General features: G+C 32.7%; 3 protein-coding genes across 4 annotated transcripts; 2 read left to right on the top strand and 1 right to left on the bottom strand.

Annotated features, from left to right (window-relative positions):
• Nucleotides 1-84: 84 nt before the first annotated feature.
• Nucleotides 85-4,735, bottom strand: LOC116341421 (F-box/WD repeat-containing protein 5). The gene is made up of 9 exons (XM_031768508.1): nucleotides 3,632-4,735; nucleotides 2,374-2,534; nucleotides 1,960-2,304; nucleotides 1,437-1,824; nucleotides 1,231-1,376; nucleotides 1,090-1,155; nucleotides 688-1,025; nucleotides 445-595; nucleotides 85-382 (listed from the first exon to the last, which is right to left on the bottom strand). Exons 1-9 carry the CDS (start codon nucleotides 3,873-3,875, stop codon nucleotides 308-310), a joined length of 1,914 nt encoding a protein of 637 aa, XP_031624368.1. The 5' UTR covers nucleotides 3,876-4,735; the 3' UTR covers nucleotides 85-307.
• Nucleotides 4,736-6,507: 1,772 nt separating this feature from the next.
• On the top strand, nucleotides 6,508-16,010 carry LOC116340810 (alpha-tocopherol transfer protein-like). Of its 2 annotated transcripts, none has more exons than XM_031767499.1 (6): nucleotides 6,508-6,634; nucleotides 14,439-14,585; nucleotides 14,713-14,807; nucleotides 14,918-15,041; nucleotides 15,115-15,335; nucleotides 15,433-16,010. In XM_031767499.1, the coding sequence occupies exons 2-6, from the start codon at nucleotides 14,450-14,452 to the stop codon at nucleotides 15,742-15,744; spliced, it is 888 nt and encodes a 295-aa protein (XP_031623359.1). In that variant the 5' UTR covers nucleotides 6,508-6,634; nucleotides 14,439-14,449; the 3' UTR covers nucleotides 15,745-16,010. The 2 variants fall into 2 exon arrangements, with proteins under 2 accessions (XP_031623359.1, XP_031623358.1); XM_031767498.1 differs by lacking the exon at nucleotides 6,508-6,634 and adding an exon at nucleotides 8,252-8,451.
• Nucleotides 16,011-16,430: 420 nt separating this feature from the next.
• LOC116340644 lies at nucleotides 16,431-22,527 on the top strand. Its single transcript, XM_031767240.1, has 11 exons — nucleotides 16,431-16,725; nucleotides 16,844-17,359; nucleotides 17,453-17,579; nucleotides 17,648-17,946; nucleotides 18,018-18,188; nucleotides 20,639-20,779; nucleotides 21,087-21,192; nucleotides 21,280-21,467; nucleotides 21,539-21,689; nucleotides 21,752-22,056; nucleotides 22,118-22,527. Exons 2-11 carry the CDS (start codon nucleotides 17,156-17,158, stop codon nucleotides 22,385-22,387), a joined length of 1,962 nt encoding a protein of 653 aa, XP_031623100.1. The 5' UTR covers nucleotides 16,431-16,725; nucleotides 16,844-17,155; the 3' UTR covers nucleotides 22,388-22,527.
• Nucleotides 22,528-24,128: the final 1,601 nt, after the last annotated feature.

Here is a 24,128-nt window from a genome sequence, read left to right as displayed (position 1 = left end):
TATATCCAAAAGTGCTAAAAATTCGTAAATTTCCGTGCCATTCAAAACTGTAGCTTTCTTTCTATCTAAAATAATTCACATCACTTTTCATGTTTTTTTCTTTCTTCTGGCAATATCATTATAATGCACTAATTTTGACATATTTTTTTTCATTAAGTTAAATTTGAAATATATAGGTATATTTTTTTTAAATTTTGATCACTTTTCTAATTGTCAGACAAATTGCACATCTGAACACAAACATCGTTCGAGCATTTTATTAAGTAACAAAGTTCAATTCCCGCTCCAGTTAACTTGCATATCCATTTTATTTGCGAAATTCAACGGCCCGTTTTATCTCTGTTGCATTCAGTTCACGGCACCGATCAACTGATCGCCAAATCTGTAAATTGACAAAAAAGGACGAATTAAAACAATGACAACAAAAAAATACAATTATCATACCTTAATGGTGTAATCATCACTGGTCGTAACTAACATTTCCGAATCACGTGGGTTAAAGGCAACACTGTTCACTACGTCTGTATGCTGGTACTTGGCCAAACAAATTCCATAATATCGATCCCAAATGTATGCATGCATGTCTTCAGCACCGCTGTAAATCGAAATTGGAGCAAATCGAAGTTAATTCACCAAATTGATTATGAAAAATTTAGCTAAACCAAGTGCTATTAACAGCAGTGTTACCTGGCAACATAATTATCACAAACATCCAAGAATATGAAAAAGCATTCTGTGTTTGGTGTGTATGCTTTGTGTGAACGTAGCATATTTCCAACTTTCTTCAACGTAGCTAAGTCAATGACATGAATATCAATCTCTTGAGCAATTGGCGGCGGTTCCAGTGGATTTGAAATGATATAATCCTTTGGCCATGGTCTGCTGTTCACATATAGGTACCGTTGATCAGGGCTCAACCCCATGCCAATGATGTGGCCATGCAAATCGATCAATTTGTCTACTTTATCAAATCGATTTGCCACTGAATCGTAATCTAGCCAATCTGGGTCAACACGCTCGTTGTTCTGAAAAAAAAGAGAAAATTTATCTTCTCTCTTCAATATTCGGCCACAATTCAATTTATAATACCTGCAGGGCTTTCTCTCTTTCTTTGGCCGCAAGTCGTTCTTTGAGTGACGGCCCTGGTTCAAGTTTCTTTGAAGCAAATCGAAATTGAAGTTAATTCACAAAATTGATTATGAAAAATGTAGCTAAATGAAGTTAATTCACCTTTGGAAAATTAACGTTTCGTATACGCTTAAAGCCAATTTGGTGAGGTGTATATGTTTTTGAGCCAGTTGAAAAGATTAAGTACTTTGGGCAAAGATTCTCAAGGTCATCATCCTCAAAATCATCTTCCATTTCTTCGTCCATTGCTGTGATTTAAAAAAAAATACACCAAAATAATTTTGAAGAAAAGAGATGCAGATACATACTTTGGCTATCATCATCAAAATCACTATCTTCGAATGAGTTATCAATGTCACAATGATTGTCTTCGAACTCCTCTCGAAAGGAGTCCAAATAATGAATTGATCGTGAATTGTCAATGCCGCGATTCTGTTGAAACTGAATACTATCAACTGTAGCAGAGGTAGCTCCAGCAGTTGTAGGAATCTGTATCAGTTTTGGTTGTGACAATGGATTACCAGCCCGTTTAACATCATCCGACGACGTTGATGGTTCATTATTTGATTCTTTCGATGTCATTTGTGTGTCATCGATTTGATCGTCTTCCAACCACGGACAGTTCGCTATCATTATTCCCCGAATTGAGCTGGCATTTCGATTATAGAATTTATAGAGTTGATTCATGATCGGAACCTATATATTAAAAACATTTAACCAAACAAAAATTAAACATTTTTAGTGTTTGGGTCAAATTCAAAGAAAAAGTCTCCCATAAATATCACTAAGGTTGCCAACAAATTTGAAAGTTCATAAAACGGGAATATTTACATGTTCTGAATCGACTTCTTGATTTGCTTTATTCAACCATAGCACCGATGTGCTAACCAAATGTGCCAACCAGTGTAGATCGCCCGAAATCAAATGCTGGTCACTGAACCAAGTGCCAAAGATGTCGTATGGTCGATTCACAACACGGCATCGTAAATGTGAATCGCCTGTTACACTGAACACAGCTATTTCACCGGATGTTGAGTGTGGCGACCCAAAATGTACACCAGACACCAACAACAATGTATCACTTTGATTAAATTGAGAGTATTGAGTATATTTCCAACTAAATTTTCTCATGTCATGCGAGTATTTGATTGTTGCAGGATACGATGAATTCCATATCTGTTGTAACAATAAAAAAAAAAAACAGTTTATCACATTTGATTCAATTCTATACAATGCAATATTTACATGAACGAAACCATCTTTTGAACAAGTTGCAAACATGCGGCCGTTGTGAGAGAAGCTGACATGCAAAACTTGGTGAGCATGAGCAAATTGCAGATCATCGGTTAGCACCATCGGTATGTTATAAGTCAAGCGTTTGTATTCCTTGTACCACGATTCAGCGCCTACAAATCAAAACATAATCACGAAAATGTTCAATAAAAATGAGATAATCAATTTAAGTTAATAAAAAAAAAATGACATCAATCAGCATTGTGCATTCATCGTGTCGCCCACACAATTCGCATTCGATTAGTACCATGTAATTTTGCTGTTTATTGTCGTGATATGGACATTAAATCCCCTTAAGCAGTAATTGTACAATTTGTATATTGTACTCATTGAGACTGCATTCTTATAATAATCGGGTTAAATAGCATTGAAACACATATATTGTTATAAATGGAAAATGCCCACAACGTACCACCAAAGAAAGAGAGCCAGGAAATGAAAAATGCATATTCGATTCTATTTGTAACCCATTTATACGATTACGCACTTGTGTTTCTTCGTGCCTATTTTTCATTTTCGATTTTGTCATCTACTTTTCTCTATTTTTCTTGTTATTATTTTCATTTTATTTCTCTCTGTGTCCTCAATGCAATTTGATTCGAATTGGTCGAACTAATTGAATTTATCAAATCGAATGAGAATAATTCGGTTTTTTAAATTAATTTGCTTAAATTGTAATGAATTAACTGCAGTCTCATGCAAATGCATTGTATGCAAAATAATTCAGTGGTTGAATTCGGTGTAGTCGTTTAGTATATGTGTGTGTTTTCTCAGTTCAATAAATGGCATGAACAATTGAACAGTCAGCACATTTTACTGGAAATCCAATCCAATTATATATTTAAGTTTAAAGAAAATTTAGCTGATTGCTGCAAATCATCGATGTAATAAGCAAATCATATATAGATAGACAGTGGAATACTGGATGAATTGGGTCAAATCTATATTTGAAAAGGAAATGCAATGACATGATTTTTCTGCGTACACTTAAATGCACACTGCACATAAAAAAGCGTTTCACATACGAAACGATTTGACATTTTTTTTGTCCTTGTAGTTTTCGTACTTTACATAATGTACTTTGAATGTTTGCACTTTTGATTGTTCTGAACGGAACAGAATTTCATATCGTTTGTATAAAATCAATAGAAACGTTTAAGTAGATTTTTATGTTTTTTTTTTCTTCTTCTATCATTTATTTGTTTATTACCTGGTTTTAAAGCAATCGACTTATCGACTTTAAAATCGCGTTGAAACACCTTCTTCCATAGATAATCATCTTTGCTGATATCATTCCATCGTCGACAACATTCACTTACATTTAAAATATCACGAACAGGTAATTGGGTTAGAATTTTCAATAAAATTGGGTCGGGGATGAAATCCCATTCGGTTGCGTTCCACACATAGTTCACGTCATTTGTTTCAATCGATTTCACTGGATCCGTCGACATTTCGTTTTCACTTCAATTTTTCACACACGATTCAACAAATAATCACAATTATGGACTAAGTCACTTTTCATTCGTTTAAATTGTGATGGAGAAATTTTGTATTTTTATTGCAACATCCCGAACGAACATTAAAACACACCAATTAAATACACAAAATTGTTGTTTTGGCATCCACACGCTCTTCGTTAACGAAAACAAATTTTTTTTTTTTGAATATTCTCACATACACCGTGTGTTTCTCTCTCTTTTTACCTTTTCTTTTTATTGTTGTTGTTGCGCTTTTTTTCTCTGTCACAATCAAAAATTCACTTTTTGCGCATTCAATTCTTGTTCTCGTTTTGATATTATTAATCACACCATCGAGATAAATTCAATCACATACGAAGTGAACAAACAAAAACAATGCGTTCTTCAACACATAAAAAATTGGTTTCAAGTTACAATCAATTAACTATGTTGTTCGTATGAGCAAATGAAATAATGTGACCTCACAAATTTCAATCTGCTTATATCGATCGTAGTACACACTGACGAAGTGACGAAATTATATGAATGATTCGTCAATTTTTTTCAAGTTTAGTACACTTTAATTGAGTTGCTGTATCAGAAACTATTGCATCACAATTTATTTTTCGAGTTTCTAAAAAATGTCTGTTATTGTACGCACTTGCTTATTCTTTGGTTTCAAAATCAAAAATAGATATATAAATATATTCTATATTTTTTACAAATTGGCAAACGAAAACAAAATAAAAAAAAATTGTGTCTCGATGTGTTGTGTGTGGTGATCGTTTTCTTTTTGGATTATGACAGTTATATGCTGTAGACGATTACATTTTTTCCACAAATTTATCTATTTCAGTCATTATATACACAATGCAGTTTCACCATTCGTAGTAGCACAAATACGAACATATATCATATAGCATTATAGAAGCATGGTTGTTTTTGTCAGACGCGCAACTCAATCCATTTCTCTCGCTTAAGCATTCATCTTGGTATTGGAATCTCACAATGATTTCGCTCTCTTTTGCCATATCGCTATATTTACATTCTCGAATATGAGAAACGTCAACACTGACATACAGCATGACCATTTGTTTACTATTTCTGGTATGGTACACTGTCTTTATCGCACCGTCGCAGTAGCACAGCAGCATGACGAGCACAACAATATCATTAGCTTTATTTCAGCAAAACATTTGTTTTGCGCTCACTTCATCCATACGATACAAACACTTCATCCAAATGCGACGTACTAAATATATACACACATGTAGCCTCGTCTTGCCTTTTCTCGCTACAAACTTGATGGCGTTGGTGGGAAAGGGTACAATAGACGTTCAATGTTTTCATTGCATTTCTTTTGATCAGCTGAGTGTGAAATGTTGTTCACCTGAAGAACGTCAAGTTTATGCATTGATTGATTTACAGTCAATACTAATAAAGTCGATCTCGAACTAGTTTTTGCGGTTTTTTGAAAATAGAAATTAATAATTCCCTTTGGAATTTTTAATTTTGATATTTTTTTTGTTTTTTACCCTGCAAATTTTTGACTATAGCGAATTTTACGAAGTTTAATTATCGCCAGAAAAAAATTCCTTTTGAAAATGGTATTCAAATGCCTCTTTATGCATATAATATGTCTTAATTAGTAATGGCAACAATACTGAAGTCGAATGAATAATATTTTTTAATTGAACACAACGAAACATCTCTATACCCCATTCTAAGCAAATTATTCTTCTTCATTTTTACGCTGTATCATAATTTATGCAAAAGTCGGTCGTCGAAATTCTCGAAATTTTCGTTGAAAACAACAGAAACAAAAAACACTATAATAATAAAATGATGCAATAATTAAAAAAAAAAAACGAAATAAAGACACGAAAGAAAATTGCATATTTCACATGTATTACAAACCACTGTTCAGAGCTTAAGGGTCAACGTCTCTTTCTCTCTGTCGGAGTACTGAACGCATAAGATAACCGCTACTAAATAAACCGTGGATAATTTGCATACAATATTCAAGCTTAAGCAGCATATGGTTTTAAGTTGTAGATATATATATAATCATGCATAATGATGTATATATTTAAAAATGAAAAATAAAATATTGCTTGCATCGGGTGTCTAATGAAATGCTTAATATGAAAAATGAATAAAACGGCATTTTATTGTTGTTATTTCATAGCGCTTCTCTTCGCCGATGAAGATTGTTTTCGAACAAAGTAATTTGTTGCATGATTTTCACACCATTTTAAGTATCATGATAAGACAATACCAATCCATTGTGCCATACGAGAGATAGAGAGAACAAAAAAAAACACGTAAAATTCAGCGTCAATGCATTACTCACACGAGCTCATGTATAAATAAACAACGTTAAAATGATTGGCATCGGCTCAAAGTCGGTGTTTGCCGTTGTTTTTGTAATGATACACACACATAAATAGTTGGCATCATGCAATGATAATTTCTTCGATGCTTATACATGTGTGGGTGAATGCTTATAGTATTGTTACGTTTGTGATTTCTCCATGAGACTCGTTCAGAACGCGTGTTTGAATGAGAACGAATCGGATCTGTTTGGTTGTGTTATGAACGAAGAGATTCAAAGAGAGTATATCTTGTCTGAGCACAACAAACACTGTCCGCGTCAGTATACAATCAAACGTTCAAGTTGACGGTATTTATCTCTAACTAAATATATTTAGCGAAAGTTTTTCTTTTTCTCACATCAACATAGCAGTGAAGATGTAAGTTACATTGATAAATTAAAAAAATCATTCAATTCACTTATTGATTTTGATTACGACGTCGTTCAAGCTAAGAAAATTTATTGATCAAAAACTCGATCTTGCTTGCATTTTAACACAATAGATTCACCTACGCAAGCATAAAAATGACGAATATAAATCAACATTTTTCAGTAACAATCAATTCAAACCGATGAAAAAAAAATGAAACAATTAAAGTTGTCGAACAAGAATTGCAATGGTGTTCGTGATTACAATACGAAAGTCACATATAGTATTAGTGCCAAACGCAAAGTGAAACACATAAAGTGAATTGCATATCAAATGCTTCAATTTCTAATTGCATTAAGTCACAAATCCGTTGCGAACTGTATGCGCTGCGCGTCAGTCAGTGGCACTGACTCACTACTTAAGTGGAACGCATAATTTCTATTTTCTGTCGCATGAAAACACATTCCTGTACGTATGACATGGATGAAACAGATGTTTTTATAAGAAATAATTCAAAATTTTCTGTCTCTAGTAGAATAACCATCAGAAGCACAAATTAAATGATCATATAGTAACATAAATGGGCACGGTGCAAAAGTCAAGGGGGGTCCCAAAAATCCTAGCAAATCGAAAGAATTTTTCCACTCAAAACATTTCAGATGGAAAAATTCTGACGATTTGAAGGAATTACCGTCTGCAGAGAGCCAAAAAAGGCCTTATTCATGAAAACCTCTGTGAAATCGGAAGACTTCCCATATCACAATACTGCCTCCAAGAAAATAATTACCTAAAAAAATTCGCTTGAACGATTTAAGGGGGGTTATTCGGCCTTACACTCCCCCCGTACCTATGAATATCCATATGGAACGTTTTAAATTGACTGAAACTAGGCAACATTGATGGCTTTGTGGAATCATTTGCGTATTGAGTCTAAAAACAACAGTCTATCCGCATTAAAATCGCAAGTAGATTTTTTTCAACTGAATTACTCTTGCATTTCTCGATAAATAACGACTGTGTACAAAACATAAGCCATAAGCAAAACGATAAAACATAAGTAACACGAGTAATCTGTCTTAAAAGATTTCTCGTCACCGTTTGGAGTAAATATTTAGAAAAAATGAAGAAAAAAAAACCAAAGAAAATATTTTTATAAACAAAGATGTTTTTCAATTTCTGAAAAAATATTACATAGCATATTTTTATTCCCACCTTAGAGTACTTGCCTTGCGAGATGAATTTTTCGATTAGTTTCTTCTCTACATATTGATGATTTGCATGAATACTTTGTTAGAAATTTTGATGACTAATTGCAAACTGTAAACCGTAATTAAATTTGTTGACAGCTATTTCTTTGAACTATATTACTTAAGAATTCTTGGTACGCATGAATTTGAATTGAAAAATGTACAAGTGAATTTCGAGGCTAAGAATCGAAACAATTCACTTGTTTACTCAAAAAAATCGTTGTTATCAAACAAAGTGTCGCTTGTTATTTTTTGCTATGATATGAAACCAAATGGCATCATGAGATGATAATTGTGCCGATGTGTGTATGTGGTTGAATGCTTTTGGCGTCCGTTTGTTGATTACTTTGCGAGACACATTCAGAACGTGAGCTAGCAGAACGAATCCAATCTGTGTAGTTGTGTTACGGACGATGAGATTCAGAGAGTATATCTCTGTTGTGCATACCTCAAAAGTGTTGCGTGATTCAGTATACAACAAAGCGTTGGAGCCGACAGTTTCAATCTCTAAAGAGGTGTACCTATTGGTGTAATAAATCAAACGAAATTTCTTTCAAAAATCAACATCACGGTAACGAAGTAAGTTTCAAATTTTGATTTGAATTCAGTCGTACACAAAAAAAAAGCTTTTTTTTCGGTCGTTTGTTAATTTCGGTGGAAAATTTGCTGATCAATAAATCGATCTTGTTCGCATTCTGAACACAATTGGTTTCGCTTAGGCGAGCACAAAATGAAATGTGCACAAAAAAGACATAAAAATACAAAACAAAAATCAAATTGCAGCAATTTTAATAACAACAAACGTTTAGAACAATTAAAACCGAAAAAAAAACAAGAACAACAATATGTAACATTTATCGAACAGGAATTGTAGTTTGTGATTTGCATATGAAAGTTGAATTTTATACGGGAACTCAAATTGGAACACAGGCATTGAATTTAGTATTCATAAAATGCTTAATTTTTTAAACGCAATAAATCACAAAACGCCAACCATATGCACGCGCATGTGCATTGTGCACACTCATTTATTGGGATCATTTTTATTTTCTGTCGCATATGTAAACAAAGTCTTTTTTAATTCTTCAATGACATGAACGAAACCGATATGATTTATTACTAGATTATAATCACCTGATAAACAAAAATTGAAAATCCGGCCAACAAATTGAATGTTTTGAATGAATAAAAATAAGCACAATTGTTGATTATGTGGAATCATTGCGAAAATATGTTTATCAGTGTCCGCTATTGGGTCAGAAAGTAACAATCTATATTTAAACTAAAGTCAAAGTACAATTTTCATACTTGGTACTTTTGCTATTGTTGATAACAACATATACAAAAAAATAACATAGAAATAGCCTGGAAAGTATAGCTTCTGTCATTGACCGTTTACAGAGAAAAAAAATTGTTTAAAAACATTGAGATCTCAAAGTAAAACTCATTTCTAAACATTACTAGAAAAACATAATGTTGATGCCACGTAAAATGTGACCTATGCATTTTTAGAAAAGAGCCATCTAATTGCAAAACATATTCATAACAATTACAAGACTTTCATATTTCACCAAGGTGAAATTAAAAACAGTTATTTGTTATTGGAGCTTTGACATTCGAAACTCGATAGCAATTATCACACGGGCTCATATCAATTAAACGACGGAACACAATACATTTAATTTTACGAGTCACGATCGGAAGCTAAACGTTTAAAATTGCAAAATAATAAATTATAAAATACATGTCTATTATGTATCCGATATAATTGCAGCTTCCAATAAAAAACACGATCTAGGTGTCTATAGACGCACAGTTTATTTACGGAAAGGTTTTGCAGTTTTCTACAAGTTAGAACCTATCTTCCTTATTAAAGAACCTTCCGTTTTTATTTAAAACCACATATTTAAATCGAAAATCTTAAAACGTAAGAGAAAACTTTTCCGCTGTCAAATAGAAGGCAGAGCTATTATTGGTCGCGGAAAAGTGCGAACACTAGTGAATACAAGAAAAAATTATTGTGTAATTCTACTGAATTACAAAAATGAGTCAGAAGAACCCCTTTATTCAGTGTAATTCAAATGATTAATAATGAACGCGTGAGTAAATTTCGCAATCCATATCGTGCAAATTATGAAGCTAGAAAATGACGGCACAATGATTTTCTCAATTATGAATAGAAGAATCGATAAGTGCTTCGCGATTAGCTTAGATCTGCATTGGGTGTATCACTGAAATCACACATTATTAAATTAAGAAAATGAATATTCCAATAAAACATACAAATAAGAATAATAATCATAATCGTTATTGATAATATTGCAATTGTTCTACGAGAATGATTAAGCAAATGATCGAAAGCTCCAAAAGTCAATCAAAAATAGCTATAAATATATTCGATTCTTTTTTTAAAAGTCGTTAAATAGGATGAATTGAAACGAGATTAAAATGACCGATTTCAAAATGAATTATATGCATTTTCTACATTTCAATTCGCTACGTGTGTAATTGATTCAATAAATCAGTTGATTTGTTTTTGTTTTTTTTTTCTATTTTTTCTAAATCATTAACCATGTCGAATTAGATGTAAATATTCATTTTCTGGTTTTGATTGCGCCACTCTCATCGATCTACGCGATTCGCGTCACATCAAAACACGTTTGAATGCGTTGCATGCGATTGTGAGATTGAAGTTTGATTTTAAATTGCTAAACTGTTGCAATAAAATTGCGGTAAACCGATCCGTGATATTGACATCGAAATATTATTTCAACAATAACTATATGGCAAATAATTGAAAATGACTGGTTTTTATGAGCATTAAAATCGATTTGACATTATTTTGGCATTTTCGGTTGGCTATTGCGATTCTGACCCGATTATTTTTTGGATTCTGAATATTTGAAGGTTTTCATAAAATTGTGCCTCTCTTAGATGTTCCATTAGATATGTTGTTTGTTTTGCATCTAGATTTTTGTGCGCTATTTTTCTTTTCTCTTGTAATTAATGATGCAATTTCAATGGGAAACATTTTACCGGTTTACTAATTTTTATTGTAAATGATTGGCAATTAGTTGTTATTGATACGAAATGATCGTCTTGTTTCGTGCGCAACTAGAACAGTAAAATAGAAAAAATATTCTACATTTTTAGATGAAAGTCCTCTAAATGCTGACTGATTACAGAACAATTAAAACAGCGAAGAGCGCTTGAGTTCAAACACTCTGAGAACTTCTTTTTTTTGCATCTACAAATCGGGTTTAAATTTGAGTGTATTTATTTCACTTCTAATTAGCATATAATTATAAGAAATATAGAGGTAGAACAACGCCTTACAGATAAATCTCATTGCGTACAACCAGCCGTAATTAATAATACCTGACTGAGCAAAATATGAAATATATTCTGTCATGAATTGTACGATGTTTATCGATTCAAATCTTTTCTTCACATTTTTTTTCTATTTTAACGCTTGAACAATCGAATCGAGAATAAATTTCACAACGTCACAATGATCGAATGTTGAAAATGATCATTCTATTCATGATGATTAAAAGCGAAATCTGTACTAAATCTCACAATTCATTCTCTCTGACGCTATCGATTAAAAACGCAAACGTAAAAAGTGTCAAGGATAACACGGAGTATGGTGTTCAATATGCACACGCATTTCTAATAAACACAACTTATTGATAATTTTTTTTTTAATGGCATGAATTGAAGTGGAAATTTTTCAAACTCCTTAGAATGGAATCTAATAGCGATTTATATACAGCGTATATTCTATCGGCGATTTTAATTGTTGCACTAGTTTAAGTTCTAAAACATATTGTTGAATGATAGTGCGGTCATGGAAACTATGTTGCAGCCGAGTGGAGAAGAAAAAAATTACACGAAACCGGTCGCTCTGATTCAATTGTTCAGTTTTGATTTGGAATGGGAACTTCGGATTTTGGATGAATGTATTTTGAATTTGAAGATCAATTTTAAGTGTTCGACGGGTCCGAACGATTGGGATGTCATTATATTTTTGATGATTAAAATCATAAGATTGACGCCATTTTTTTTTTCAAATTCAAAGCCAATTTTTGGGTGTTCCAACTCATCTAAAACTTTACTTTCCACTCGGTAATTTCAATGTGAATCACGCCAGATCAAAATGCCCATAACCAAAAATGTTAACAGAAACTCGCTTGAACTCAATGAATTTGGGATGACATGTTTTTTTCTTCTCTATTTTACTCAAATGCATTGAGCATATTAATTACAAATATGGTCACATACGTAATACAACGAACGTTAATAGTTACCACGTGCGTCGTATAGAGTGTAATTGTTAATAGAACTCATTCAAGCATACGCAAATGTTATATAAACGGTCAAGGTCATTGCAAATGAAATTTGTCATTTGTGTGTGTATCTGTCTGTCGAAAAGTAAAATAGATGTGTAGTTGGTATACGAAATATATGTAACTTAAATAGCATACATATCGGCGAACATGGTTGTCACGGAACTATGTACAATGTGTTTATCATCGCATCGGATAAATGGATTGAACTTCGTTCCATAATTACGCGGGTTTGTTTGATTCTGCGGGCGATTAACTTGAAAGACTCCGGCACGTAATATAATACTTAATATCTCTTCATAGAAGCCGATTTTTCGTTTTTACCTAATCTCTTTTCATTTCAATGTTATTGTTTGTTATGTTGCTTGTACAAACAAAAAACCACACAAATCAACCAATACAATACACGCGGGGTACAATATTGACCAAATCACCTATCGAAAATCGTAAAAAAATGTATTGAATCGTTTGTCTTTCTGTTCCAACGCTTTGTTCGAAACGCAAATACTTCGAGTGTCTGCTGGTGTCAATGATTTGATTTTTTTACCCTTCATCAAGCATTCCAATATTTACATTTTTTATGTTTAATTTTTGCGACACCTGTAAATGTATTTATACTTATTTCTTTTCGATAAAACACCCATACATTCGCCGATTAAATTCTGAATTGAATGTAAATTGAATGTCAATGTCGTTGATTTGAAAAAATAATAATGATCTCAAAGCTCATAAAAATTCCACAGATTCCATTGTATGCTAAGTAACCCATGTTTTTTTGTACAATATGTGCAGTCATTTTTTAAAAATAGCACGCAAAACAGCATACTTGATAATTTGTAAAAACAACCATAAATCTTTTTTTTTTGCATTTTACGACTTTTCTCTTTTCAAGTAAATGAACGTGTAACTTTAATGGAGATTCGGCGCGAAATAAAAAAAAATCACAATAAATATCAGTGACCGGTTCGCGCATATTTCTATGCTTGCCTAAATACGCTAGGTAGCATAGATATGCCAAGCATAGCCGCAAACGCAACCGACGCATCGCCGTTCACTCTATATGAACAATACACATGTTCGATTATGCAGACGACCGTGCGCATACAATATAGCTCGAATCGAATGGTGACGGGTGCGTTGCGGCTTGCGTCTTCGCTATGCTTAGCATAGCTATCAGGCATAGAAATATGCGCGAACCGGTCACTGAAAAATATTTGCTGAATCATAAACTTCTCTATAATTGACGCGACAGAACAAAATTGATTTGCTCTGAAAACTTGGACAAGGGACCGAATGAATTTCATTCATCATTTTGTACAAATCACGTATTGGACTTCACATATTTTGAATATCAACTTCACAACTTACACATTTTTCTCATTTTTGTGGACCGGAAATGAAATTGTATATTCGCAAAATCAGTGTTCAATGTGCTGTAAATAATTAGTCATTCTTCTGTTATTCAATATCACATACAAAATTGAAGGAGAGAGTACAATAATGCAGATATTTTAATTTTTTTACATTCTCAGACTTCATTTTCATGGATTTTTTGGAAGAACAAATGACTTAATCAATATTGTAAATTACACGCAGTGATATAACATTTCTGTGTTAATTTTTTTTATTTGATGATTTTTTTCTTATTTTCTTTATTTATTAATTTTTTTCGGAGGAAAACGAAGACGTAACGCTTTACTAATTTCTTAAATCATCAAGTGTCATTTTAGAAACAAATAAACCTTCACGATTTACTAAGAATCGTCAATCTGTTTACTACTGTTGAATTTGATTCATCGGATTTTCGGCTTTTTTCTTTCATAACAATTAAAATCGATTGTATGAGTCATTTTTATTTATTTGAAAGATATGTGAAAATACGTCAAAATCATATAGTAGAATGAACCGGTTTCTTTGTTATTTAAACGCTTTTTGAAAAATATAGACGCCGGTTCCGTTAACGAAGTTCAGCGTATTCGTTTCTTGTTTCAAGTTCTAAATCAATCTATTATTCCGTCATTAGCAGAAAGAATTGAATGCAATCTTCAACTTTTCAAGATCAATTTTTTTGTTGTTAAAATTCTTTAACTTTATTATCTTTTTGAATGTGATATTGTCTTAGGTCGTAACAGATGTTTTTATTTTCGGTCGAAATCAAGTTATCAATAATTCTTAATCTCAGACCTTCTAAATTGAATATTCATTTGTTTGTTTCAGATACAATAAAAATGCCCGTTAAAGTTTCGCATAACATTGATCTTGGACCTGACCTTCCCAATGAAGTAATGGACATTGCTCGAGAGCAGGGTGAAGATCCTGAACGTGTTTGCGCCGACATTCAGGATCTGAGAGACATGATTTTTGGTAAAAACAAAACACTTTCTTACTTTTTTGTATTTGTTTTGCATTCGATCATTAAATCGTTTTGTTTTTTTTTAATTCAATAACCATTTTATCAATGTCGCATATACTACATACAAATACACAAAAGAAAGAGGACTTTGTGTACCACCTCGCACCGATGACGAGTATCTCATTCGGTTCCTGCGTGCTCGATTTTTCAAACTGGAAGCGGCATATAATTTGGTTTGTATCATTTTTATTTTTAATAACAAATTAATTATTATTCTCATTAAGTGGGACCATTTCCGAAACATATAAAAAGATATTAATCAATAACTGGTTTGATATTTTAGTTGTGTCGATATTGTGAATTTCGTGAATCGAATCCCGAGCTTCATGTTGATGTCCATCCTTTTATGCTTACTAAACTTGGCGAAGATGATATTGTGTCCGTGACCCCATATAGAGATCAAAACGGTTCGGTCAAACTAATCGAATCCATTCTTATTTCAGCTTAACTAATTTCGATTTCGATTTATTTTATTTTCAGGCCGAAGAATAATGATTTATAAGTTTGGCAATTGGCGACCATCAAAGATTGCTGTCGATGATATCTTCCGAGCTTCATTGATTCTACTTGAAATGGGCGCATTAGAGCCACAGTCACAGGTTTTGGGTGGTGTTGGCATTTTTGATCTCGAAGGTTTGGCTCTACAACATATTTGGAACCTAACACCGTCGGTGGCAAAGAAAATTATCAGTTTAATGGTGGTATGTGGAATATTTTTCGAATTTTTGTTGTGTTTTTTTAAAACTCTGCATTTTAAAAATGAATATATGAAATCATTCTTTTAATCATCATTTTCAGACATGTATGCCACTGCGTACGACTGCAATTCATATTGTTAATAATAATTGGGCCTTTGATATGGCTTGGCAAGTGTTTAAACCGTTTTTAAGCGATCGAATGCGCAAGCAAATTTTCATTCACGGATCGGATATGGAATTATTACATCAACATATTGACAAAACACATTTACCAATGAAATACGGCGGCGAAATGCCCGAATTTCCCTACACCGCTTGGATGGAAAATCTCGCAAAAAATGAAAAAGTAATGGATGAATTGAAGCGGCTCGGTTATGAATTTGGACCAGATGAGCTCAGTGCCTTTATCTAAAATTTAGATTCTAAATGTCCCAACGATATAATCAAAATTGTGAAGTTTTTTTGAATGTACAAAAAACAGTTTATACTCGGAAGAAAATAATATTTTAATCAATTGTGATATAAGTGATTCTTTTATAAAGAAAAAAGGAAACAAAAAGAAACAATTTTTAGGAAATTTTTTGGCATACTAATAAAACGACTTTTTACAAGAAAAATAATTATTTCAATAAAAATGTAATGTCTCATTTAGAACAAATAAACAGATTTTGAACTATATGTCTTGCCCTTTAGTATTCGGAATATGCAAAGTCATCATCATTAAATGAACAAATTCATTGCAAGCAACTACACACAAAAAAAACAAACTATGGATTTTATAAGATATTCGTGTAAACTTAAGAACTTACACGCCCAATCGTACGATTTTTTTTAATATATATTTCGTGTAAATTATAAAGTGAATTAATATTTTTAAACGAAAAATAGAGAAATTACACGATTTGCCGTAAAATCCTAAAATATTGATTCACTTTAAAATTAACACGATATATACATAAAGAAATTGCACGATTTGTCGTATAAATCCTAAGCTTGCACGACCTATAGTATCTAATAAAATCCATAGTTGATTTTTTTCGGTGTGCACCATTATAAATGAACAAATTCATTATAAGCAACCACAATAAGTCTAGAGTTTGTAGACCGGTTTATCCAGGTAAAATTGACCGAGGAATTTACGAGAGTGTATGGTTCAAAAGAGACAAGTTTGAACACTTGTAAAAACTGGGCTCTAATTAAAAATCAAAGTCAGTATAATTACGTTGCTTTATTAAAAAAATGCTATTGTTAAGACTTGCCGCACTCTGTGTTCATACTTTATAAAGCAGTTGGTGTTTCGGCAGTTACAGATTGATACGTGTTGTGTGGTCAGCTGATACAAAACGAACAAAAAATAATTTTGCACACAACATTTTTAACCACTTTCTAAAAGGTAAGCAATTTAGCAACAAAAAAAAACATGCCCGAATGCAGAATTTTCCATTTGTTCCCATCGAAAAATTCACCAAAGTCACGGAAATTTAATAAGTTCATTGCATTTTTTCTTACAGAGTTTTTTTTCCCGGTCAATCGATTCAATTTCGATGCGTAATTGTAAAATCAGTTTTAAAAAATTCAGCAAGTGCATTGGCCCAAACGTTTAGTCAGTGCTGAAACTTTCGACGACGAATATGTGCATAGTGTTTTGAGTTGCATTTATTCAGTTTGACTAATTGAAATCTTTGAAAATAGATGCACATATTAAGGGAAGAATAAAATCAAAAAAGTGAAAACAAAATAACAGCTTAAATCACAGCTATTTAGAATTTCCAGCGAAAGAAAGTGATAAAGTAGTTCAAAAAAGTTTAGAAATTTTTAAAAAAATGTATGAATTTCCGGAATTGGAAGAGCCACGACCATTCACAGTGGCAGAACAACAGGCCATCGACGATTTGAAATTAATGTTCAAAGAAAATGCTGAGATCAATTTCCAAACGGATAACTATTTTCTTACGAAATTCTTAAGGTACTGTGACTGGAATATTGAGGCGGCTTACAAATCAATTGTGAATTATTATGAATTGAAGGTAAACAATATGTGTCATAAATTGTATAGGTGTTTATGTAGCAATGAAAAGTGAAATTTCGATGTTGACGTTCATTTCACTTTTTTTTCGTAGCGTGACAATCCATTGGTGCATGCCGACAAAAATATATCAGAGTATATCGATTTGTTGAATTTGAATGCGCGTGTCGTACTTGATAAACGTGATAAACATGGCAGAATCGTATTCGTCTCAAAATTAGGTATATTTACATATTATCTATTGCATGATGGTCACTTCGAATTTACGTTTGTGTTGAATTATTTGTAGGTAATGTTGGACCAAATATCAATTTCAATGATGCTTCGGTAGTTGATGATGCATGGATGCATCTACTTTTAAGCGATCCACTAACACAAATCAATGGTTTTTGCTGCATAACTGATTGCAAGGGACTTAATCCAGCACTTTTGAAATGGCTTATTCCGAAAAATTGCAAAGTTGGCGCCGCCAAACTTGAAAGTCTACCGATAAAAGATTGGACCATTCATATCGTTAATATGAACACATTGTTTAAGGCAGCAGTTTATGTTGTCAAACCATTTTTGCGGAAATCAACCATTGCGAAGGTAATACTTTTTTGATCATCAATTTCCGCCAAAATCAAAATGAAATAAACCCAAAAAATCTGACATTTCAGTTCAAATTCCATACCAATGGTTACGCTGATTTAATTGATGAACTGGGAGAAGATTGCGTACCTGCTGAATACGGTGGAAAAAATGGCCCAATCGACTATGATAAATCGTTGAAGTTTATTTTATCACGTGAAAAAATTCTTGCTCGCAACCGACAATTCGGCTTTAAAAAACAATGAACGAATTTATTTAATTTTTACATTCTATTTGTATTGATCTATTTTCTACTGCACACTTTTGGATAATCTATCTAACAGTTTTTCGATTTGAAGTTTTATTTTTAAATAAATAAAATAATAGCATTCCCAATCATTTAAACGTTGCTCGATTTATTTGAGATTTTAGAACAATCCACAGCTTTTCCGGGCGACATCTATCGAAAATAAACGTAATTTACTTTTGAAAACCGCATTATTTACCACCCACATTTTATGCATACTTGGAAATATATTGCGTGAAAACTGTCTCGACAGATTGGTTAGTAGAGAGTGTAAATAGAGAAATTTCTTTCATTTTTATCCTAATGAATTTTCATAAACAGCACCTAACGAATAATCACGCAGATGACATTTATTTCGTTGTTTGTGTAAATAAAAAAATAAATGTTATTGCCAAACTGGATTCTGTCGGTTATTTTGGTAATAAACACCATATTGATTAGAGTCTTTGTGAAAATTGCAATTTTCGGATCGATATTGAAAACGTTTATCAGCCGCTTTATACGGTATGTAATTAGCGTTAATTGAAAAGAGGAGAATTTTATTTTTAAACACACAAACGCCGTAAAATAGATTACACAAAGTGATTGTTTATGTAGGTATGATATGATGTTTCATCCATTGGGTGTGTGAATGTATTGAAACACGTGTGCATTCAATAATACACGCCAATACAAACACAAAATTTTAGCTACACCCGCATATACTAGTGCGGTATATCGTTTAACGTACATTTTTTTTACCAGTTCATCAGTTTGTGAACGTGTGTCTTTAACTTCGCGCGTTTTTTATCACAGTCTTTTATTCGAAATAAAAAAATGCACTATCTTTGACGTAGAGAAAAATTGTTGTCTCATTTTTTATTGTTGTTGAATAAAACCATAATAAATCACGAGAAACATATAAAATTTCGATAAAATAAAAATCTATAAGGTAAGGAATGATTTTTTGTGAGCTATTGTAGCCGGTGTTTATGTGTCAAAATTTCAACCAAATGTAAATTAAACAAATGACATCAGTGTAAATAAAATTGTGGAATTGCATTTAGCCGAGATTTTTTTTCTCGATAAAGTGTGGAAAAATGTTTGCTAATTCGAATGGTTTTTGCTCAGTTTATAAATAGAATGATCATAGCCCAGTGACAATATCATTTGATTCGGTTTGATATGTGTTTATTTTGTTTCTCAACTTGCTGTTAGTAGTATTTCACATTGTTCTTGCCTACCGCATATTTTGATGTGATTTTTTTTGCCTAAGGCCTTGACACTGGTTTTTTTAATCGATTCTCTCTCCCTGTTCGTTGGTCAAAGGACAAAAAAGGCAAAACCAGTTTAAAAAACCAATATCTATGTGTAGGTGTCACCACATTGTTTACATTCTCTTGAAAATAGTCTAAAAGAGAGAAACAAAATAGAATAGAATTTTACTGATGTCGTCGTAATTTTCCGGTAGAATTTCATTTCGAATTATTTATTTTCAAAAATCAATGATTTGATTTGCTTACAAAATAAAAAGCAGACAATTAAAATGAGTGTTATGGTTTACAAGTCGAAAACACACGCCACTTCAGACCAATTTGTTTCAATCGATGTGTTTATGTGATTTACGATTCATTTTCAGCTTTTAATAATTAATGCACTTTTTGCATGACATCAACGTCACCGCCGCCGCTACTACGGCCATCATTCATGCCCATCACTGTGAATTGAATCGATACAGTTGGTATATATTATTAAGCTTCTTTGATTTCGATATATATTCTCTTGAATAATGAATGAAATCAATTTTCGAAGATGTGTACGGTGCGAGTATTCGGGCACATTACAGTTAAAGGCTGTAGCGTAATAGATATTTATCTATATTTCAATCAGTACAAACAAAATGATTAAGTACATTTTCCAGGAAATAAATGCCAAAACTGTGTTGAAATAGACTGTTCGTACTGGAGCGATAAAACCGTTATTTCGCTTTCATGGAAATCATTTCAGCGATAAAGAATGATAAGTGAACATATACCAAATTATTACCAACTTTTTTCATATTTGCAAAACATCGAATGACTCCTTCTTTTATTACGCTTTCGAAATGAATTTCACAGTTTTATTTCGCTCAGACGCTACATAAACGAAGCATTTTTTTTTTCGACGTATGTTATTCATTCGTTGATTTTCGTGATTTTCTCAGACAACCACTTTGCTATACAAAATGCTATCGTATATAGTTATTTAGTCAAGTGACTCTTTCGTGTGATGTGCCAAATGGCATTGAATTCCTTTTTGACGATGCTATATTATGTCAAAATTCAAGTATGATTAATATGGAAATATCCAAGCTGATTGTACGATATTTGTTTGTTTAATCATAATTTACGCACTCTATTATGGGAGGCATACCGCTAATGACAGTTTGCCAGTGATAACTGGGGTCACGACGAATTAGCCACCACTTTCAATAGATCTATTATTATAGATCAAACATTACACGTCATTATTTACAAACACGGCTCAGATCAAATTTCTTCAATTCCTATAGACGCTCCTTCTTCGGTTAGTTGTTCTTTTCATTGCATGCTTATATAAATTTGTATTGAAGATAGTGCGAATAGACTCTGGTCTTTCTGTTAGTTAGCGTCGTTTAACGGTCAACTTTTACTAACGGATATAAATAGAAAAGGCCACACATGTAATACACATTTTATTTTAATTGAGTAGTTGAAAAAGTATAATATATGCGTCAGTGTAATTGCTTGCGTTATTGTGTGAATAATAATAATTACACTGTGTTTATACTTTACATATATAAAGTTTATACATCACACATTTCACATTTTTATGGTTTTTATTTCGTTGACAGATACAAATACAAATGGAGATGGATGAAAACAATGGGAAAATAAACACAAGCATTCAGACCATAACAGACGATATAGACAGAGAAAATGAACTCAACTCAAAATTAGGTAAGATTTAACATTGATGAAGTGCATTAACTACATGAACTACATGTTTCAAGTTTTAATTTTTTTTTACTTTGAATGATTTATCAGACCGAACCTGGTTGGAAAAGGCAAAAATCGAGCTTGGCGAATGCGATGAAAGTCGAGCGACAAAACTGAGATTATTGGAAGAACGTGTGGTTCAAGACAATGACATACCAAATGCTAGACGTGATGATGCATTCTTACTTCGCTTTTTAAGAGCAAAAAAATTCGACGTCGACAAATCATTTCGAATGGTATTTGATTTTTTTGCATGAATTTCAATTCTACGACGTCATTCACCATTTCTTGCTCATTTTCGTAACAGATTCAAAAATATTTCAAAATGAAAAGTGAATCACCGGATCTGTTTCGTGTGTCACCACTGTTGGATATGCAAGATTTGTTTAAGACGCAAATGCAAAAAATGTTGCCTCAACACGACGCACAAGGCTCCGTAGTTTATATGTTTCGTGTTAGTAAGTGTGTCTTACCTTTATTTCATTCTTGTGACATTTTTAACCATTCAAATTAATTTCAGAGAACTGTGATCCATACAAGTGGCCAGCAGAGAAGGTTTTTCGTAGCAATATTATGGCATTGGAGAATGCAATTCGAGATCCACGTAATCAAATAGGAGGCTTATCTGTTGTACTTGATATGGCCGGTCTTAAACTCGCACACGCCAAATTTCTATCGCCACATTTAGCAAAACGAAGCGCCGAAGTCATACAAGACGCCTTCCCAATGCGATTCAAAGCATTTCACATTTTACACGAACCGTTTTATTTCGATGCGGTTCTGGCTTTAATAAAACCATTCATGAGCGAAAAGATACGAAATAGGGTGAGTGGATGCGCAAAGATCGTGATTTAGTTTGTATTTGAAATTTACGTCTTATTTTCAGATTTACACACATGGTAAAGATCTCCCGTCTTTACATCGGTACATTCCAAAGGAAATCTTGCCAAGTGAATATGGTGGCAGTCAAGGCGCATTCGACAACACTAAGTGGCGAGAACAGTTATTTAACGATGAACAATACTTTATTCGTCTAGAGACGTACAGCTGTGATCCAAAGCAACTGAGACACACTATTTCTGACTCAAAACCAAGCGGCCTTAAAGAGTCAAGAAAATCAAATGACGTAAATGGAAATGGATTTTTAATCAAATAATCGATATTGATATTTAATGATGAGAGAGTATTTTTTATGCTGTAATGTGACACATTTTGTATTCAATATTTTGCACACTCACTGTAGCAAAAAGTCTAAAATAAATAAACAAATTCCAAAAAGTACAACCGGGCACTGTATACGATGCTCTTATCTTTGCTCTTTGTGTCCTTGATAATTGAAACGATAAATCAATGTCAAATTATTTTATCCTTTGCTACGCCGAATTCAGTGCCACTTTTTAATCAATCACACGCGCACACTATTATACTATTAAAGCGCATATTCGTCATGCAAACCTCTTTCGTCCAAAACACTTTCGAAAGCAAACAGTGAAATGGTTTGAAAAGTTATTTGTATGAGGAATATTGTGTTGATGACGATAAAATGTTCTGTGCGTATGCATTGTATAACTTGTTAATAGTTATGATTATTAACATGTCGTAAACAATTTTTTGTTGTCCCGTAATGTTGTTGCAAATTTAAAATGAATGAATTATATGTGAGGTGCCATTTTGGCTGCTGGTCATTGTGACAAAAAAATGTTTATCTAACTGACTTTTGAATAGAAAACTTCTAATTTGTGAAAAAGTTGTTTGAATGATCGAAGTCGCACTGTATTCTGTACACGTGTACTATCCTTCATGGTAATAAGCAAAGCTGATGATAATAATTTAAAACAAAAGCCAAAAATTAAATTCCCATTTAAAAATCGTGTTTTATTTCGCGTTTATTCAACCAATGACATTTTGATCGCAGACATGCAAAATTTGGATGTTTCATTTTGCTGTTGATCTAATTAGAATCTACTGAACCATTAAAACAAACAAATCGTGTCGTTCAAGCTGAAATCTAATTTATTCACAATAGATCACTCTTATCAGTGTCTCTTAGTCGGTTGCGTGCCATTGAAAAGTGGTAGAAATTTATTATAAAAAATAGATTCAGACTCGATTCTCGAAAAATCTTAGATTAATCGTATTTTGCCTATCTATAGCCAGTTATAGATTTAGGCCTTAAAAATAGAATTAAATTGCGCATGACCAGCGATGTACATTGTTCCTCACTCCATTATAGCAACGTTAATTAATTTTTTCGTTGAGTTTTGTGGAAATTGTAGTATACACGGATTTCGATATATTACAGAACGAAAACTGCATTTCAGTGAAAGGTATGACATTTTTGCAAAATGTTAAGTTCTCTTTGAATTCTGTGGTAAAATACTTTCGAACTCTCATGTACAGATTGTGGTGGATGTTTTGTGTCGGGGTATCATTTTTGTTGTGTGGTCTATCGATTCAGTCGATTTGGGTAATTTGGCATGAAAGTCCAGTTACAATAACTTTCACTGAAAAAGATACGCCAATTTCAGAAATTCCGTTTCCACAGGTAAGCAAATGACAGCGTTATAGACATTTATTGAGTATTTCACATTAAGCATTGTCGAATTCATCTTTCATTTTCTCCACTCGCAGGTTACAATTTGTCCACTCGCCAAAGCCCTTAAGAAAAAAGTGGAAACACCGTCGGCCTTATTTTTTCATCGTCCAGTGGATAAGATGTACGGGAGAAATGTCAATAATTTGAAAAATGAAATGTAAATTCATTCGGATTGTTTTTTTATAGGAAAATAGATGCTTTAGCTCATTTATGTTTCGATAAATCTATTCACACTAATGAGTCACTTGACTATGTAAAATTTTCCGATAAATTCCTCAACAATTCAATTTATAAAACGATT

The sequence above is a fragment of the Contarinia nasturtii genome, unplaced genomic scaffold (assembly GCF_009176525.2).
Source record: "Contarinia nasturtii isolate CC-2019 unplaced genomic scaffold, AAFC_CNas_1.1 Cnas_scaffold_695, whole genome shotgun sequence".
NCBI lineage: Eukaryota > Metazoa > Arthropoda > Insecta > Diptera > Cecidomyiidae > Contarinia > Contarinia nasturtii.
The sequence above is the reverse complement of the archived record's forward strand: the minus strand, read 5'-3'. Positions and strand labels throughout refer to the sequence as shown.